The sequence below is a fragment of the Crinia signifera genome, chromosome 19 (assembly GCF_055691185.1).
Source record: "Crinia signifera chromosome 19, ASM5569118v1, whole genome shotgun sequence".
NCBI lineage: Eukaryota > Metazoa > Chordata > Amphibia > Anura > Myobatrachidae > Crinia > Crinia signifera.
This window is the reverse complement of record NC_139226.1, coordinates 64053928-64075728: the sequence shown is the minus strand read 5'-3', so window position 1 is coordinate 64075728 and position 21801 is coordinate 64053928. Positions and strand designations below refer to the sequence as shown.

Sequence of the window (21801 nt, the reverse complement as noted above, 5' to 3'; positions counted from 1 at the left end):
TTTCTCACTAGAATCTGTTATATTCACTGTTATTCTCTATGTGCCTCCTTTGCAGGACTAGTCTACAAACCTTATGACTATAAAGAGAAAGATATAAGCATGGCTCCAAAATTCCTTACACCTCTTGTAGACCGGATTGTGGTGGCTGGGTACAGCACAGCCTTAAATTGTGCTGTGAGAGGTCATCCAAAGGTACGCAGCTGTTTCTTGTGAGACACATGACTTTGTAGCAGCAGTTTAAATGCTGTGTAACATTAAACCTTTTTTTTTGTTTTATAGATAAACCGCATCCTTATTAAAGTGCTTTTTTTTTGTTTGTTTTTTAAGTTACTTTTTTTGGCAGAAATTTTTGGCAGAAGAAATAACATAATTTTAACAAGAAAATGAAACAATTGAAATAGTAAAATATAGAACATTGCTTTCTTTTCTGCTGAGAACACATCTTTATGCTTAACAGCAGACATTATTACACAGGAGAGCTGCAGTCAGATGTTTTCAAGCAGGAAGTTATTGCAGTACATATATTTTTATAAAACAAGTTTAACATTCTATTTTGTAAAGACAAAAATGTATATACGCTTAATGCAGAGTTGTACACATAGGGGGTCATTCAGACCTGATCACAGCCCCCCGATTTTGCAAAGTGGCCAATTATGGAATGACTGTGCATACGATTATGGAACGACTGTGCATCCAGCGTCTTTCCTGATCACAAGCCATTCGCAAGTTGATTGACAGGAAGTCGGAGTTTGGGGGTGGTAATTGGCCATTTTCTGTGAGTTACGGAGAAAATGTAGACATGCCCAGGTGTTTTCAGTGAGGGCGTATGACGTCAGATCCATCCTCCATTGGCCTATTTCTATCAGTAGGTTCTGGGTCAAGCAAAGACTGCACACACTGGACAAATCATTGTATTTTGAGTGAGTTGCAGCTATAGATCAGCATGATTTTCACAAGCCATTTGCAGCCTTGCACAGGGCGAGATTTCACTCTGGAGGGGCGCTGGTTATCTGATCGCAGGGCTCTGCAATTTTGTATAGCAGTGGCCAGGTCAGAATAACCCCCATAATGCAAATGAGTTGTGATGTCTCCATTGGGCATTTCTTTTCATTACCAGATGGTAGCTACACTTGCTAACATTACAAGTAGCCTAAAAATATCGCAATTGCATTAGCACACAATTGAATTAGGCCCATAATCTATTGTGTATTCAGTTATGCTACATGTATCTCCAACCTGCAATAAACAGGGCTTTTCTTTCATTGAATGCAGCCTAGGGTGGTCTGGATGAAAAATAAAATGGAGATTAAAGATGATCCTAAATTTCTCATGAAGCATAACCAAGGTGTACTCACCTTGAATATTCGCAAGCCGAGCCCCTTCGATGGTGGAACCTACACATGTAAAGCCATCAACGAGTTGGGAGAAGCTCAGGTTGACTGCAGACTGGAAGTCAGAGGTACATTCATACCTACATATACCGGTTTGGATTAGCGTCATATACATAAACAAGGAATAATATATAAATCCTGATGCCACTATACTGTGAGTTTCTATACAAAAACATATGTGATCTGCATTAAGACATGCTACTGTATACTGTAGGTGAAAGATATTTTTTGCATGTTTATCATTATATATAAAAGTAAAAAGTCAAATATATAAATGTGTGCCGATTATACTTAAATACAAAATCTTTTTACTGTATTTTTCTAATTTTTTTATTAGTCTGCATTATAAATGTAATATAATTTCCTTATTTATCATTTTCTGTTTTTGAATATTAGTTTAATGTTCATGGGGCCTGATTCAGGTTGGCAGGGTAAGCTGCGAACATCGCAGTTTACCGAGCGCCAGTCTCCGCTAGGAGAAATCATTCAACGGTCGGCAACCATCGAATGAAAACTGACTTTTATTTGCAAGCACTACAATGAAGACGGGGCCGGAAGCTGACGTCCTGTGACATCGGCCGCCAGCCCCCAGCATCATCCACGTACCCATGGGAACACCCAGCATTTTCATGGGGATGCCCATAAAACGCTGGGCGTTCCCATGGTCCACCACCGTCACCGCCCCTGTCTGCCCCCGGCTCTCCCTCCCCGCAATGAACGGCCCTGCAAGAGTGTAACTTGCCAAAACCGTTCATAGTTGGGGTCTGCTGGGGTGCAAATATGCACTTGCGCATACACAGACCCCCAAACATCGGAATGGGGATGAATTTGTCCCATTCCAAGTGAACAAGAATCAGGCACATGATCTGGTCTGTAGGGCTGGTTGGCCAAATTCATTATTTAAGGCACAATGGGTGTGATGTACTAAGCTTTTAAAAGTGATAAAATGGAAAGTTATAAACCACCAACCAATCAGCTCCTACCAGTCATTTTCAAACACAGTCTGTGACATGGCAGTTACTAGCTGATTATATTAGCTGGTGGTTTATCACTCTCCATTTTATCACTTTTCAAGCTTAGTACATCTGGTCCAATATGCCCACTTTCAAACTCTTTAGGTAGAACATCCTCCCTCATGTAGAGAGTCTTTGAATTTGCTGCCAGGCCACAGATTTTGGTGGCAAGGAAAGCTCAGGGAGAAAACTCGGTTGGAGTAGGGCAGTGGAAAGTATTAGGTACTTGCTTTCTGTACAACACTGCATTATTTGCTTCCTTATGTCACGTTGCATAGTCGCTCTCAACGACTGTTCTCTTTTTGGGTGCAATATTTACCTGAACTTCAATTAATTGACTTGGCTGTATTTGTATTTATACTAAAAGTACAGTTGCTGTGAGCGACGCTGACATTTTTAGCAGTTATATTTTTGAGGATCTTCCCCAGCACCGTCGGCACTCAAAAGTTTAATGCCAAAAAATGGAAAATGTACTTGGGTCTCAAAAATCCAGACTTGGGTCTCAAAAATCTATAGGCTAAATACAGTATTAATGGTACATTGGAAACTACTGAGGAGTAGAGGGATCAATGTAAAACAGCAATGAGGAAGGCAAGTCAGAAAGACTACAAAAATCTCAAAATGTATAGTTTGGAGCAGAGAAGAGAAAGAGGGGTTATGACGGAAACTTTCATGTATATCAATGGTTTCCACAATGTCCAGGAGGAAAACATTCTTCAAATGAAAGGAAGTAGTAGAACAGGAGATCAGGCACTGACACTGGAGGGAGGGAGGGAGATTCAGGGGATATAGGTGCCCATTTATCATGATCGCATTTACAATGCGATCGGGGGCGGAATATTACCGCCCAGGATCGCATTGTAAAATGCGATCATATCGGGCGAATGTATCAATTTTAAGGGCGCAGGGACAGGGCTCCGGTAGGAGTCCGTCCCTGCGAAGCCCTAACCCAGAAGCCGGAGAGTCAGCGCATGCACGGTTATGCGCTGACCCCCGCCGACCCCTCTTACCGCACTGCCCTGCACGGGCAGTGCGATGTGTAGCCATAGGCTACAATGGGCTATCACCATATCAGAATGGCCATAGCCCAGGGGTGCGATGCCGGGCTGCCCGATGTTGATACATCGGGCAGCTTCGCATCCCCCATAGAAACCTATGGGGGATGCGGCCGTCGGCGCTGCAGGGAGGATCGCAGCAGGGGTCCCCCTTTGATACATTTAGGAGAAGCTTAATATTTGCGGCTAAACGGATGTAGTCGCAAATATGGTTTGATAAATGGGCCCCATAGTGTCTGAGGGAAAATTACTTTACAGAAAGGGTAGTGGACAAGTTGAATAGCCACCCATCAGATGTGGTAGAGTTAAATTGTTCTACGGTCTTAGCCTCTACCACATCTGATGGGAGGCTATGCCACTTGTCCACTACCCTTTCTGTAAAGTAATTTTCCCTCAGTTACTATCTGTGGGATGTATTAATATACATCGCCGCCCTTCACCTGACAGCCGCCGCGATGCTACCGCATATGTACTAACATATGCGGTTAGCATCGGGTTGCGGTGACGGAGACCCCCGCGATACCTGTAATGTGGTGTGCGGGTCCAGTGGCTGTCAGTGTCCCCCTGTGTCTCCTCCTCCCCCCTGCAGCCGGATGTCCTCCCGGCTGTGACACCTGCTGGGGGAGGAGGAGATCAATGGAAGATGGGAGGGGGGGTCACACGGACGGCGATAGAAGCCCATAGGCTTCTACAGGGTTGGTGATTAGGGTGGCGATTAGGATGGCCAATCCTGGGATCGGGATTGGCGGGATCCTGGGATTTGGCCCTAAAAATGCAGAGATTTGAATCCCGGGATTGGAGCTTCCAATCCCGGGATTCGGGGATTGGCCTGCGCATGCGCAAATCTAATGTCGGGCAGTGCTGAGACCACCTCAGACGCTGCCCGTCTGCTCTCAAACCCCGGTGCACTGCTCTGCGGCTGTGTGCAGTGTGACCTGATGTCAGAGGTCAAGCTGCGCAGCCCGTCAGCAGCTCCATGCCGCCCCACCGCCCGGTACCCGGGCCATCACCGCTGCCCCGCTCCTGCACCGCCGCCCGGCTACTCCGCCGTCCACCTCCAGACCACTGCTGCCCCGGCTCCCGCACATCTCCCGCCTCCAGTCCACCCCCACACGGCCCCCAATCAAAGCCACGGCCTCTAAACACCACTGCCCGGCTCCCGCACCAATGGCCGGGTGAGTGAGACTGGGTTGGGGAGGACCGGAGGGGGACTAAAGTTCATCATTATATTGACAAACCCAATCCCGGGATTGGGCATTTTTCAATCCTGAATCCCGGGATTAAAAAAAAAGTCCCGGGATTGGCATCCCTAGTGGCGATACCCTGCCAGGCGGAGACGGGGTGGAACGGCTTATGGTACATAGGAAAATGCGGTAAAACCCCCGTTTTACCGCATTTTCACTTTAGTACATCCCGCCCTATATCCCCTGAACCTCCCTCCAGTGCCAGTGCCTGTTCTCCTGTTCTACTACTTCCTTTCATTTGAAGAATGTTTTCCTCCTGGACATTGTGAAAACCATTGATGAATGCCAAGTGAATTTGTCAAAATCGGTGTGAAAATTGCCAAGCAAAGATTTGTGTTCATGATAATGACCTGTAATGTTTACCTTTTATAGGAAACATCTATATTTTATTTTTTTGAACAACATTTTTTTATTTGAAATCCTATAAAAAATGTGAGTGACTCTGGCATTTTTAGCAGATATTTTGCATATCTCTCACAGAGCTGTTGCCACTCAAAGGGTTAAACATGCATGGGATAGACAAAGGATATAGGGGGTTATTCTAGTTCATTCTTTCTGACAAAATCCTTCTTAGATGGACAAAACCATGTGCACTGGCGGGTGGGGCAGATGTAACTTGTGCAGAGAGAATTAGATTAGGGTGGGGTTTTACTTCAAAGTGAGATCTATATTGCAGTGTAAAAATAAAGCAGTCAGTATTTTCCCTGCACAGAAACAAAATTACTCACCCAAATCTAATTCTCTCTGCACATGTTACATCTGCCCCCCCTGCAGTGCATATGGTTTTGTCCATCTAAGAAGGATTTTGTCAGAAAGAGTGAACTAGAATAAAGCCCATAGTTACAAAGAAATAAGGATCAAATAGGATTTAAGGGTAACAATATGGTTAGAAAGGGGCAGACTAGATGGGTTGAATGGTTCTTATCTTCTGCCAAATTCTATGTATCTATGTATCACATGCAGTGTCGATGCTCACAGATGTACAAATTACAGTATATCCTGGCTCAAAATAATATTTTTAGTAGTGCATATACAAATACATAATCTTCTGTTTTCTTTTCTTTTTCCAGTTCCACAATAAATACAGCCAGGTTTATGTAAGGAAAGATGTGACAGTAAGTAGTACACTACATGCTTTATAACTAGATATGTTTCAAATAGTTTTTGTTTTATCAAATTTGCTAAAATTGAGACAATTCGTCCATGGCTGAGCCAGTGAAAAGGGTAAAGGTTGTTGGGTCGACAGTGTCTAGCTAGACAGTCAAAAGGTCAACCACTATTGGTTCACAGTAAAAAGGCTGACACGTGAAAAAGGTCGACATGCCAGATCAACATGAAAAAGGTCGACATGCCAGATCAACATGAAAAAGGTCGACATGCCAGATCAACAGTAAAAAAGGCTGACATGAAAAAGTTCGACATGCCAAATCAAAGATCAACATGGTCAGAAGGTCAACACAAGCAAAAGGTCAACATTAATGCCAACAATTTCAACATGGCCACCGTATAAGTGTATCGCATCCCCTTGCATAGCTCGCTGCACTCGTTGTGCTTCGCACATTATTTTATTTGACCTCTATGCCCTCTGGGATGGTAAAGTATGACGTTGGTTTTTTTTAAAAAATCATGAGAAACTCGTGTCGACCTTTTTCATGGCGACCTTTTGTTTGTGTTGGCATTATGACGATGTCGACCTAATTCATGTTGACCTTTTTCATGTGTCGACTTTCTGACTGTCAACCAACATAGGTCGACCTTTTGACTGTCTACCTAGTCACTAACAACCTATTGACCGCATTCCAGGAGAAGTGAAGTGATAACTTTTAACACAACATAGTAGGCACGGTCTACTTTCGGAACTCCTGCCCATGCTGATCCATAATTTCTTATTGCTGCAATAAGCTGGCATTAAAAAAATGATAATTAGTACGTCTAGAATCTGAAAATTAAGAAATGAGTCCCTTAATGTGGCTTAAGCTGTATACACATGGGGGCGATAGGGGCTGAAATCGCTGGGAATATGGTCGCAGGCGACCATATTGCCAGTGATGGGAGTGTGCCCCGGCGATAAATCACCGGGTGCGCGCTCCCGTTTTTAGCCCCGTTCTAATCGCTGGTCACAGGAGCTTGCTCCTGGGACCAGCTGATTACCTCTGCGGCTCCCCCAGCAGAGGTTCCTTTTCATCAGTGACCAACTCTGATCGCTGATGAAAAGGAGAAACTGAGCAATATATTGCTCAGCCATATATTGCTCAGCTATATATGGCTGAGCAATATATCTCCCCCGTGTGTACGGGGCTTTACACTAGTCGAATGGGCCAGTTGGGAAACATCCTGCTTATGATTAAAAGTTTATTCTACATCTTATATACAGACAGGAACATACAGGGGCGTATAACACCATATAACACCATACATGCACAGAAGGATGGAGAGGCCGACATATCGGCGCTCCGCCTTGCTGCCCAACCAATAACTGAGACGAGACCACATAACTTTTGGCAATTTAAATTGGTCATAGCTTTATTTATTAATCACATAGTTCACAACCAAAACCAATCGCAGGGCAAGGAAAGGGAAGTGGTTCCAACGTTGTACCACATGGGGCGTGCTTGTCCTAACCTTGTGAGTATGTGACCATGCCCCCTACCACCTGGGACTTCCTGTTCCAATCTTGTGGGTACACAACCATGCTCCATAGCATTTTGGGACCAGCTACCATCCACGCGCCCTGCTCACCTAACGCACACCCTGTATTGGCCCAGGTGTGTGGCCACCTATTGGTGACTATGGGAGGCATTGTGACAATCCCCTACTTTCATGCCTTGTGTACACATTGTGACAATTACAACTTGACATCAGACTGTACTAGGAACATTAGTATAGAACAAGGGGTAGCCAACTCCAGTCCTCAAGAGCTACCAACAGTTAACATTTTCCATGTCTCCTCACAGAGGGCCTTATTTTGGTTCATTCTTTCTGACAAAATCCTTCTTAGATGGGCAAAACCATGTGCACTGCAGGTGGGGCAGGTGTTACTTGTGCAGAGAGAATTAGATTTGGGTGGGGTTTTACTTCAAAGTGAGATCTATATTGCAGTGTAAAAATAAAGCAGCCAGTATTTACCCTGCACAGAAACAAAATTACTCACCCAAATCTAATTCTCTCTGCACATGTTACATCTGCCCCCCCTGCAGTGCACATGGTTTTGTCCATCTAAGAAGGATTTTGTCAGAAAGAATGAACCAAAATAAGGCCCAGAATCACAAGTGAAGTATTTAGCTCCACCTGTGGTGCTTTTAAAATGTGTCAGTCAGTAATGAGTGCACCTGTGTACCTGCGAGGTGAGCTGGAAAAAGTGAACTGTTGGTAGCTCTCAAGGACTGGAGTTGGCTACCCCTGGTATAGAACATTGGAAGGAAAAAGGGTACTTTTGTAGTTTCACGGCACCCGATATATTGGATGCGTTATCGGCTGATATATCGGATGCAATATCTGCAGATATATCGATGCGATCCGAATCGATTTTTGATGCTGTGCGCACAGCATTTATTCACAGGAGATGGAGGGATAAGGGTCATGGCCTGCTCTAGTGAAAAATATAGCATGCAAAGTAGCTATATAGTGTAGTACGTTACATTTTTTTTCCTGAAAATAAAACATTTTTAATTATTTTTTCTCAGGTTGTCTCCAGCAGTTCAGGAACGGAAAGAGTTACACGCTGGATTTATCATCGCAAGGAAAGAAAGAAAAGTGCTTCTATCGCACTTCTTGTCAATTATGTTTTATTATTGCTGTTGTATTTTTACATGAGAAGGAACTTGTGATATTTGAGGAAACTGCTTCTCTGTTATTCTCCCCATTGTTGCACTTTTCTGTATTGTAACAACATGTTGCTCTATGTCCTTACACCACTGTATGCAGTACTAGATACGGCTTTTGAATTGCTTAAACAAAAACATGTAATTGGTTAATTGGCAGAAAACAAAGCGTGCTGCATGTTCTTAATGTGATTAGACACTGAAGGGCTGGATGCAAGTCGCAATGTAAATTGGTGTTCCTGGGCAGTGACTTGGAGGTGGTTATTCAGATGGATAGAGATGCTCTGCGTTATGGGGGTGTTATGGCAGTGTGGGGGTGGTATATGAGGTCAACAATGTCTAGGATGAAAATGTCTAGGTCAACCCCACAAGGTATACACTGGAAAAAGGTTGACACAAGAAAAAGATTGACATGGAAAGGTCAACATGAGTTTTTCACAATTTTTGGTGAAAATGTTGACACCTGACCACGTGGATCTCCGTAAACTTTTCATGTGTCATCTATAGTTATGCTTGTGTCGACCTTTTTACCAGGTTGACCATATGTATGTCGACAATTAAGTTTCAGCCTAGAGTCTCGCATGCATTATACTGTAGATCATACTCTGATGGATATTTTGCCCATAGCATGATGCATGGTTGAGTCTAAAGACGTACAAGGTATACAGGGTAGATGTCCCAATGAGACGCATGCATATACACCAGGCGAAGGGATTTTACTTTTATTAGCATTGCAAGCTGTGGCAGAAGACGCTAAAGGGGTCAGCCCTGATTGTTTACTCAATGCTTTCAGCCATGCTGTCCCCCGTATACAGATTTAACATAGACATTGATGCATTGTGTAGTGTAGTGGCACTATACTCTGCTTTGTGATAAAATGGTTGAAGCTACAGCAGGCATTCCCATCCACGGTCCTCAAGGCACACCAATAGTGCAGGTTTTAGTGATATCCAGGCTTGAGCATAGGTGACTTAATTAGTATCTGATTGATTCTGATTAAACCATCTGTGCTGAAGCCTGGATATCACTAAAACCTGCACTGTTGGTGTGTCTTGAGGACCGTGGTTGGGAATGCCTGAGCTACAGCATTCTACATGCAAAAGGAATTGTTGGGGCATGTCTTCATTGCCTTATTTATAAAGTGCATAGCACCCAAGGCACCATACAATATCTTTTGGAAGGTGCTGGGCACCTTCAGTTGGGCAAGGGCATCTAAAATTCATCCAAAGTTTATGGAGAGAGAGCCAGAGTTTATACCATCCAATGGCGTAGTTGTATACAGCAGGCAGGCCAACCGGTGTGCTTAACTGAGTAGTAGCATACAAAATTTAGATCTCATCTTGCAGAGCGAGATTACTATAACAAGATAAAGGTTTGGAGAGTTGCATTTTGGTTTAAGTAAGGAGTGCATTGTCATTGCACTCTGGAAAAAAAAGCCTGCTTTGAGCTGATGGAAAGTCGGTCTTGTCATAAACTTTTGATGATATTCATTTTTACACACAACAAAAGGAACACATTGCAGAGGTGTCTACTGAGAGTGTGCTGTAGGCAGGTATACAGGACAAACACCCCAGATACACTAATGCAAAACCAAGTTACCTGTACTTTATGCTGTACTTTCAGTTGTGCTTCCAATTCCGTCATTCTAACTTGGGTCTAGTTCATTTCTGATGTTATCTGGTTGGAACAGTGCTGGTCTCCATTCTGCGCAGTCTTCTGTTACCCCAGCATTGTTGGGGTAAACAGCTTCATTTGTATTGCTTCTTCCTTTTTAACTTTGTGGTACAAGCAGGTATAACAACTATTATCATCAGATAAATAACCACTGAATAGAGCTGACATACGTTTATATGCTAACAAATTAACAAAGTAATTTTATTTTTACTACATACATGTTTAGTATTGCATCTACCATGGGTTGTTATTCAGGGAGAGATGGCGAACCACAAGTCAGTGAGTCTTGTTTAGTGCCATGGCACCTGTTTCTGTGCTTGGAATACTGTTAGGGTCAGGAGCAAAGGGGACTTTAGTAATGCTTTTAACCTGTTCTTTTTCACCTGTGGCACTATCCAACTATGGGATGCCTTTCCACAATAAGCTACACTCTCCCAACATCCAAAGCTTTAAACACTCCCTCAGATTCCATCACTCTACCGTATCCTTCTATTCTTCCACACTACAGCTGTCAACTCAGTACTTACTGTGCCTTCACTGTCACATGCTACATTGTGCACTGTCTGCTACGGCTACACCCCACATTACAGCTGTCAACTCAGCACTTACTGGGCCTCCACTGCCGCTACACCCCACATAACAGCTGTCAACTCAGCACTTACTGCGCCTCCACTGTCACATGCTACACTGTGCACTGCCTGCTACTGCTACACCCCACATTACAGCTGTCAACTCAGCACTTACTGGGCCTCCACTGTCACATGATACACTGTGCACTGCCGCTACACCCCACATTACAGCTGTCAACTCAGCACTTACTGTGCCTCCACTGTCATATGATACACTGTGCAGTGCCTCTACTTCTACACCCCACATTACAGCTGTCAACTAATCACTTACTGCGCCTCCACTGTCACATGCTACACTGTGCACTGCCTGCTATTGCTATACCCTACAGAACAGCTGTCAACTCTGCACTTACTGCGCCACCACTGTCACATGATACACTGTGCACTGCCTGCTATTGCTATACCTCACACTACAGCTGTCAACTCAGCACTTACTGCGCCTCCACTGTCACATGATACACTGTGTACTGCCTGCTACTGCTACACCCCACACTACAGTTGCCCCTGATACTAGATTTGCTTCTACCCTAAACATGGGATTGTAGTCTACCTTGATCTGGGCCCTCTATTGTCTGCTCTAACATGTTTACCTAGAACATCCTTATGTAATGGTTTACCATGTACATCCTTATGTCTTGTCCTACTTTGTACATCCTCATGTAATGGGCTACTGTACCTTGTTTATCCGTATATCATGTTCTACCTTGTACATCCTTATTATATTATTTTATGTTCTACCTTGAATGTCCTTGCTGTATGCCATGTTCTACCTTGTACATTGTCATGTTCTACTTAGTCTTTATTAATGTTTTACTTCCTATGTCATGTTCTACCTTGTATGTCCTCATGGTATGTTCGACCTTGTACATCGTTATGTCATGTTCTACCCTGTATGTCCATATGTCATGCTTAACCTTATACATCCTTCTGTCATGTGCTACATTGTACTTTATGTCCTTATGTCATGTTCTACCTTGTACATTCTTATGTCATGTTCTACATTATAATGTACGTCCTTGTGTCATGTTCTAAATTGTACTATACGTCCTTATGTTATGTTCTACCTTGTACATCCTTATGTCATGTTCTACCTTGTATGTGCTCATGTCATGTTCTACTTTGTACATGTCATATTCTACCTTGTATGTCCTCATATCATGTTCTACCTTATACATCCTTGTGTCATGTTCTACCTTATACATCCTTGTGTCATGTTCTACCTTATACATCCTTGTGTCATGTTCTACATTGTACTGTATGTCCTTATGTTATGTTCTACCTTGCACATGTCATGTTCTACCATGTGTGTCCTCATATCATGTTCTACCTATACATCCTCATGTCATGTTCTACATTGTACTATACATCCTTATGGCATGTTCTACCTTATACATCCTCGTTTCATGTTCTACCTTATGTACATCCTTGTGTCATGTTCTACATTGTACTGTATGTCCTTATGTTATGTTCTACCTTGCACATGTCATGTTCTACCTTGTATATCCTCATATCATGTTCTACCTTATACATCCTCGTGTCATGTTCTACCTTGTACATCCTTGTGTCATGTTCTACATTGTACTATACGTCCTTATGGCATGTTCTACCTTGTACATAGTCATATCATCTTCTACCTGGTAGTTCCTATATAGTGATGTACTGTAGATGTACTTTATAGGTCCAAACACAATAGAGTGTAGGTTATTATGACTGTGATCATGGCCCAGAGAAATTGACTGGTTTTTGTGAGTTGTTTCGTCAAAAAGAACCATCATGCATACATATGATATGACAAACAGGAATAGTTATAATGTGTTACTGGAACAGAAATGACCATCTTTTGTACTGTAATGTGGTTGCGGTCTCCACTGAGCATACAAGTCCATCAGTGCTGCAACAACCCCATGACAATTGCTTTTCTCTTTTGAATCATTTGAGCAGTTTGAACTACTCTATATGTTTTATTGTTATCAGTTATGTCTGCAAATAAATTTAAAACAGATATTGCTGTGAGACTGTTTACTTATAAAATGAGACATATGTAATAATGACTACAGTAAAAGCACTAGGAATATTGTGTGTGTGTGTAAATATATATATATATATATATATATATATATATATATATATATATATAGCAAATTGCATGCAGGCAGCACTCCAACTGAGCTAAGAGAAACAGGTGCCCTCCAGAGAAATCAGCCTGTGATAACAAGCTGTGTAGATAGATGCTGTGGTTGGCGGCACTCTACTTGATAATAAATAAAGACAGAAGACCTTGTGGTTATCCCGACGTTTCAAGCCTTTCCAGGCTTTTTATCAAGGTGCAAGAGACAATGAGACATGTGTTACAAACATACCTTTATAGTGATCTGCGCCGTCCACCTGCCTCCCCGGCGTCAGCCCGGCGAGTAGAATGACGTCACCAAGTAGCGTCGGCCGTTGAGGCCGTGGAGGGATCACCTGATCAACCCTTCTGTCACTACAAAAAAACAAACAAACAATCAAATGACATATACACTACATAATTGACATTGTACCAAACAAGACATACAATTTCTCCAAAAAACAGTGAAAGAAATAGTGAAACAATGATTAAAACATGGAAAGCACATTAGCGCTGAATATAAAAGAACCAGCGTTGTTTAGGCTAAGTCACGTATCACTTGCTACAAAGTGACTTACTGAATTAATAATTAGCACCAATCCCAAACGAACCTACACACTGAGCAATACCATAGATTCTCTGAGATAAGATGTGGAGCCTGCTACAACATTAAAGTGTACAGTGCATATGATCTACAAGAAATATGATAAACCGGCATGTTCGTTGAGCCCCCGGGGGGGCCAACGTATCTAGCCGGTGTATCCAGCGGCTCTCCGCTCTGCACAGCGCCAGACCTCTGTCACCCCCTCTTTTGGGCTTGGGGATCTGCTCTATGATCCGATGTCTTAGTGAAGCTAATGAGTGGCGCGCCGTGGCAAAGTGCCGTGCCACCGGCTGCTCACTCATGCCAGTAAGAAGGGCATGTTTAATTGCCGATCTATGGGCTGCAGCCCTTTCCCTGAATGTTCTAATGGTTTTGCCTACGTAGTGTTTACCGCACGTGCAGCTGATCATATACACTACGTAGGCAGATGTGCAAGTGACCCTTTGCCTGATCTTAAATGGCTTCCCTGAGAAGGGATGATGGAACTGGTCACCTACTACCATATACGAACATGTGGTACACCCACTGCATTTAAAGCACCCCGATTTGGGAGGGCCAAAAAACATTGGGGTCAATCCTGTTGACACAGTGTCGACAATGTCATTTTTGACAAGATAATCTTTTAAATTTTTCCCCCGTGTGTAGGCACACATGAGTTGTGAATCCTGGAGGGATTTCAAGGATGGATCCGTGCGAATGATAGGCCAGTGATTTTTAGCCATTTTATTAATGGCACTACTTTTGGGATGGTACGAGTTTACCCAGATGAATTTATCTTGCTTTTGAGTTTTGGCACCCTTGAGTGCCTGCTCCCTGGTTAATGCCTGAGCCCTCTCCTTGGCTCTAAGTAAATCCTGGAGTTGGTACCCCCGTTGTTTAAATTTCTCTACCATGGTCGACAGCGTCGACTCCAGTTCTATGGGGCGGGTACGCCGCATTGTAAGTGACCCCATAGAACTGGAATGTGAAGTACAGTGATGGGAAACTTGATCCACTTGAACTTGATTGTACCGCATTTAACTCTTCAAGAGACCATATACTACCCTTAATCTCAGTAGTACTGTATAGTTTACATGCTATAAATCTACATTTATGAAACCTCAATCTGTCATTTTATAGCAGCAGGCACAAAATATAACAAACATATTAGAATTTGTTGTGCCTTTATTTTTACCAGATGTTTGAGAAGCTTTTAAACTTAAGTATACTGCTTGGAAAGTCAACGGTGAGGAATAACAAAGGTCAAGATAAGCCAAAAGGCTATATTTACTAAGTGGTGGCTTTGTTGTTGTTTTATAACCAATGGGCATCACTGACGGTTTGGTGGAATAGCAAAAATTAAGCAGCTGTTTTGACTGTGCCACTATCCCACCACAAGTCCTTTTAGATTCTACACAAGCTTCTATATTCAATTCATAGCCAGTCCTAGGTCATTAAGCCTCCAGGATTCACAACTCATGTGTGCCTACACACGGGGGAAAAATTTAAAAGATTATCTTGTCAAAAATGACAGTGGGCGGTATTCAATGAGCCGGAATCGCCAAGTTTTATGGCGATTCTGTGTTTTTATCGTGTCTGACGGTGATTTTTGGAGCCCCAAATGCGAATCACCCTATTCAATGAGCTGAAATCGCCGATGACGACCGGTGAATGAAGCAGCAATCGCCAAATGTTATTCTCTCCAAATCGCCGTTTTTTGTCTATAGGATTTTACATGGGGAATCGACGGTAGTTGAGGGGAATCGCCAAAAGTGTATTCAATGAGAAGTTGGCGATTCCTTTTTCTTCTTTCATATCGCCGTTCCTCACCGAGTGTCCCTCGTCATCTTTTTCTGGTGAACTTTTATAGGAACATGTGAAATAATTGGTTTTAAGTGTTCTATTTAACTATGCAAGTCTAATGTATTATTATTTGCTGCCCTTGTGTGATGTCATGGTCGTAGAAGTGCTATACAAATATATATTTAATTTTTTCAGGTATTTTTTTTTTCTCCCACAAAGCACTGTTCTTACCCATGGTGCACCTCACTTACCCATGATTCTCCTCCCCACCTCACTCCTTCGTTTGCCCTTTGAGCAGATTACCCAGCGTTTGCCGTATGCTGTATGGGAAGCGTTTGTCCAGGGTAATTTGCTTTTTTCTTGCATTTCTCTGCATTTTTTTAAACAACTGACTACATTAATGCGGCTGTATAGGGAAACGCCGGTATGGCTGAGAATCGCCGTTAGGGCCGGCGATTCTCAGCCACGTTGAATAGGGTGACTTGGCGACTCCCCACGAATCCCCATGCATGGCGATTCACAGCTAAAAACCGGCGATTGGCAGGCGAATGATAAATCTGGATCACTGTGACCAACGATTCTGGCTCATTGAATACCGCCCATTGTCGACACTGTGTCAACAGGATTGACCCCAATGTTTTTTGGCCCTCCCAAATCGGGGTGCTTTAAATGCAGTGGGTGTACCACATGTTCGTATATGGTAGTAGGTGACCAGTTCCATCATCCCTTCTCAGGGAAGCCATTTAAGATCAGGCAAAGGGTCACTTGCACATCTGCCTACGTAGTGTATATGATCAGCTGCACGTGCGGTAAACACTACGTAGGCAAAACCATTAGAACATTCAGGGAAAGGGCTGCAGCCCATAGATCGGCAATTAAACATGCCCTTCTTACTGGCATGAGTGAGCAGCCGGTGGCACGGCACTTTGCCACGGCGCGCCACTCATTAGCTTCACTAAGACATTGGATCATAGAGCAGATCCCCAAGCCCAAAAGAGGGGGTGACAGAGGTCTGGCGCTGTGCAGAGCGGAGAGCCGCTGGATACACCGGCTAGATACGTTGGCCCCCCGGGGGCTCAACGAACATGCCGGTTTATCATATTTCTTGTAGATCATATGCACTGTACACTTTAATGTTGTAGCAGGCTCCACATCTTATCTCAGAGAATCTATGGTATTGCTCAGTGTGTAGGTTCGTTTGGGATTGGTGCTAATTATTAATTCAGTAAGTCACTTTGTAGCAAGTGATACGTGACTTAGCCTAAACAACGCTGGTTCTTTTATATTCAGCGCTAATGTGCTTTCCATGTTTTAATCATTGTTTCACTATTTCTTTCACTGTTTTTTGGAGAAATTGTATGTCTTGTTTGGTACAATGTCAATTATGTAGTGTATATGTCATTTGATTGTTTGTTTGTTTTTTTGTAGTGACAGAAGGGTTGATCAGGTGATCCCTCCACGGCCTCAACGGCCGACGCTACTTGGTGACGTCATTCTACTCGCCGGGCTGACGCCGGGGAGGCAGGTGGACGGCGCAGATCACTATAAAGGTATGTTTGTAACACATGTCTCATTGTCTCTTGCACCTTGATAAAAAGCCTGGAAAGGCTTGAAACGTCGGGATAACCACAAGGTCTTCTGTCTTTATTTATTATCAAGTAGAGTGCCGCCAACCACAGCATCTATATATATATATATATATATATATATATATATTGCACAGGGCAGCTTTACTGCTCTGCAAGTCCTCTGATGGAATGTGAAGTACAGTGATGGGAAACTTGATCCACTTGAACTTGATTGTACCGCATTTAACTCTTCAAGAGACCATATACTACCCTTAATCTCAGTAGTACTGTATAGTTTACATGCTATAAATCTACATTTATGAAACCTCAATCTGTCATTTTATAGCAGCAGGCACAAAATATAACAAACATATTAGAATTTGTTGTGCCTTTATTTTTACCAGATGTTTGAGAAGCTTTTAAACTTAAGTATACTGCTTGGAAAGTCAACGGTGAGGAATAACAAAGGTCAAGATAAGCCAAAAGGCTATATTTACTAAGTGGTGGCTTTGTTGTTGTTTTATAACCAATGGGCATCACTGACGGTTTGGTGGAATAGCAAAAATTAAGCAGCTGTTTTGACTGTGCCACTATCCCACCACAAGTCCTTTTAGATTCTACACAAGCTTCTATATTCAATTCATAGCCAGTCCTAGGTCATTAAGCCAAGACTGTGATCCCATCCTTCTGCAAACCAACCTACGGGCTGCCTGAAACTATTGTAGTCGAATACCTTTCTGAGTGTCCCCCTGCTTTAGTGTCACAATGCTTGGTAAACCCTAAATTCCATGGTACCCAGAGGTCTATGGCCTTTTCTAGGTCACTCAGGGTTTTGTCACTGTTACTTATTTTAAGTAGCGTTAAAGAAGAGATAACAATGTAAAGCATACCAAATAGAGAACATGCAATAGGGTTATTTTTTTGTGTTTCTTGCGGTCATCAGACTCAATTTCTTGCAACTTATAGTATATATTAAATAAACAGAAGCAGGATATATATGTACCCCTATATATACACTTTACTAACAAAATGTACCTAACAAAAGTTTACCTGGGCCAAACACTCAAAGACACTGATTTCGCTGGTACTAAGAAAGGGTTTCCTGCAATCCCAGGTCCTTCCAATTGTATCTCCTAGAAAACAGAACTATCTGCAAATGGTTACCAACAGCATAACATACATTGGCCAAATGTGTATCAAGAAAAGAAAATATACAGCGCTTGGGTTTGACTGTTAATAAATGGACAAATATATAGTCTATAAACAAGGCATGTCCAAACTCATGGCCTCCAGCTCTTGTGAAACTATACATCCCAGTTTTTCTCATTCCCTAATACCAAAACTATGGCACGGCATGATGGGACTTGTAGCTCAACAGCTGGAGGGCCGAAGTTTGAACATGCCTGCTATAGACAATGTACTCATGTTTCCTCCCACATGAAGACTAAATATTTACAAATGCTTTGTACAATAATGCTGCTGTATAAGAGCAGTAAGCATTTATAGATAATCATGCATTGTCGGTTAGTGCCACCGAGTACAACTGATTTTTATGTCCATGAAGAAGACTGAAGCATAATCTGGCCTTCACATACAGTAATATCGCGTTGCTTAGACACGACAGATTTCACACACATTCTGTAGAATCAAGTTGCATGGAAATTCAGTGAGTAAATGGTCCATTTGCTGAATAGCTGATTCCATCCTCAGCTCCTAATATGACACCTCTTTGGTCTTTAGCCAGAGAGCTATCACTGCTTGCAGCTGTTCTCTACAGTTCACAAACCGCTAGGCTAACTATACCGACTGGACATTTAAACACTCCTGGAATCATTTTGTGCTCACAACAGCTTCATAAACTTTTCTGATATAAATGAGTTACCTTTAAATCTTGAAAACAGTGAAACGTTCACATTATTCATCAAAAGAATAACTGACTTACAAGCTTTCAACAATCTAATCGACAAAGACCAAAATAGACTGTAGTTAAAGGTACTGTATGGAGTTAGTTGTTTATTCTTTCTATTATTTTTCCCTTTCCGTTACGCAATACTGTATATCAGGTTTCTTAGCCACAGATGGATCTCGTGATGACGTAAAGTATACTGTATGTGCAGAGATGAAATACAACAAGAGATAATAACAGGAGGGGGAGAGAAGAGATGGGCATACCCTAACTCACAGGGTGGAAGGAAACATAAAACACACAGCAGTTTGTTTTTTTCGCGTCACCCTTTTTGGAAAAAACAATGGTACTATGGGCCTTATTCTAGTTCACTCTTAGAGACAAATTCCTTCTTAGATGGACAAAACCATGTGCACTGCAGGGGGGCAGATATAACATGTGCAGAGAGAATTAGATTTGGGTGTGGTTTTTATTCAAAGTGAGATCAATATTGCAGTGTAAAAATAAAGCAGTCAGTATTTTCCCTGCACAGAAACAAAATAACTACACCAAATCTAACTCTCTCTGCACCTGTTACATCTGCCCCCCTGCAGTGCACATGGTTTTGTCCATCTGAGAAGGAATTTGCCTCTAAGAGTGAAATAGAATAAGGCCCTATTTTACATATCACACGCAACAGAATAATTCTGGTGGTAAGTAAAGTAATATGCCCCCAAATTGCGCTTAAAACATGAAACATACTATCTGTACAATACAGTGAGATAGCTCTGGCCAATGCCATTGATCTATAGTAGTGAGTTATATATGGATGTACTCTATTTATATAAATACAGTATGTATCTATATATCTAACTGCCTATCTATCTATCTATCTATCTATCTATCTATCTATCTATCTATCTATCTATCTATCTATCTATCTATCTATCTATCTATCATTTAGCAAATATATACACAGCCGGACAGATGGCCTGACAGGCCATTCCAGCTATCTGAAGGCCTGGCCATGCATCTCTGCATCCCAGCTTGGTTGGGGACTAAGTAAAAACCGGACCCGGACAATACCCTGGAATGCCGGACCGGGGTCTTGTCCAGGTCTGGTGTCTTGTCCGGGTGATATAATCCCCTTGTGGTCCGGACTGTGTCAGTTTTTATTACATGCCCGGACCATGCAGGGAGGCTGTATTTTCCACCTTCTCCTCTTCCTGGTGACAGGTGCCAGAGCAGCTCCATCAGATGGGCACACTACAAACTCCAGAATTACAGAAGTTGATGAATGAAGCCGTTTCGGTCCAGCATCCCGGGGGGCCTGTCCGATCCAGTTTTTACCCATTTGGCATGCTTAGATGGAACAACACATAAGGATAAGTCTTTGTGTGCTTTTGCATCTATTTATGTCATAACTATCTAATATATATATTTATGTATGGATATCTATTTATGTCTGAAAATTACACCATAAGCACATGACAAAAAAACATACATCCAATATGCATTATATAAATTTTGGATGCTATACAAAATGCAACACTTCCATAAAATGTTATTGTATACACCACACTGGTGTATGCTTAATTGGTGTAAGGTATACAGTGCTGATTCCAGGGGTCCCACACACCATGCCACCATGGAATTATACTCACCTCTCCGTGGGCTCTGCGCTGGTAGCGCAATGGCAAAAATGTCACATGTGCAATAGACATATCACCATTAATGTGCCACAGGTGCCATGTTCCCGGAGACCTGCACCTGCACATGCAGAGTAGACTTGGACACAATGCCAGAGTCTACTGCACCATCGGAGAGGAGGGGCCCACTCGGAAGCTGCACACAGGCCCCCACCAACATTGCAGAAGAATGTGAAAAACAGTAAACCAATTAAAGCTTAATATTATCATTCAAGAACACAATCCCTCTAATCGTTGGGAATTTCTGTAAATCCTATTAGAGATGAGTGGTTTGGATTCCGTGGAATCCAAACCGCTCCAAACATAGCCGGCCTGATGTCCTGCGAGCCACGCTCGTGAGTTTCTGGCTTCGTTCGGAAACCCGAGGGCGGTCGAATGCGGGAATCTGGCATCGAATTCTCGTGAGAAGCCTAGTCTATGATAGCTCGGAGTCCTGAGAATTTGGTGCCATTTCACAGACACGCTTACAACTGCGCACAGCTCTGCTCGTGGCGGGTCTGGGCGTTGTGTAGGGGTGTTGAACTTGAACTTGTCATCAATCACTAACTTGTCATCAATCATTAGTGTGCAGAGGGGTGTTGTTGTGCAGAGGGGTGCTGTGCAGTGCAGACAGAGGGGTGTTGTGCAGTGCAGACTGCAGAGGGGTTTGTGCTGTGCAGACTCAGAGGGGTGTTGTGCAGTGCAGACTAGAGGGGTTTGTGCAGTGTAGAGGGGTGTTGTGTAGTGCAGAGGGGTTTGTGCTGTGCAGAGGAGTTTGTGGCAGTGCAGTCAGTGCAGACTCGATAGAGGGGTTTGTACAGTGCAGAGGGGTTTGTGCTGTGCAGACTGCAGAGGGGTCTGTGTGCTGGATTATTTATTTATTTATTTATTTATTAACAGTTTCTTATATAGCGCATACAGATTCCGCAGCGCTTTACAGAGCATAGTTATGAGCAAAAACACATAACAAATTACAGTACAAGACAGTTTAGGACAAGTACATGGTAAATATGGATAGTTGTATCAGGGGACAGGACACTGAAGCAATCATCAGGGTGGCAGAGGTTTATATATTCTAAGAAAGGCACAAGAGGAGAGAGGGCCCTGCTCGTGAGAGCTTACATTCTAAAAAGGGAGGGTTAGACAGACAGGGGTGACACAGAAGGGGGAGAGGTGAGCATAAACAGGTTAGGATGAGAGATGGTCGGGTTTTATGCAGGAGGGTGGGAAGAGGTCAGCTTAGTCCTTGATATTTTAAGTCTAAAAAAGAGCTGGGTCATCCAGGAGTAGACAGCAGAGAGACAGTTGGAGATATGAGTGAGGATAGAGGGAGAGCGGTC

At 42.9% G+C, this 21801-nt stretch overlaps 1 protein-coding gene across 1 annotated transcript in view; it reads left to right on the top strand.

Moving 5' to 3' along the window:
- LOC146041552 (myosin-binding protein C, fast-type-like) overlaps nucleotides 1-9435 on the top strand; it is an 87572-nt gene extending 78137 nt beyond the window's left edge. Inside the window, exons 27-30 of the mRNA XM_083161508.1 lie at nucleotides 56-192; nucleotides 1273-1459; nucleotides 5774-5818; nucleotides 8387-9435. Of these exons, the coding sequence (XP_083017634.1) occupies nucleotides 56-192; nucleotides 1273-1459; nucleotides 5774-5784 (335 nt within the window). The 3' untranslated portion in view covers nucleotides 5785-5818; nucleotides 8387-9435. The remainder of the gene's footprint in view (nucleotides 1-55; nucleotides 193-1272; nucleotides 1460-5773; nucleotides 5819-8386) is intronic.
- The last annotated feature ends 12366 nt before the right edge of the window (nucleotides 9436-21801 follow it).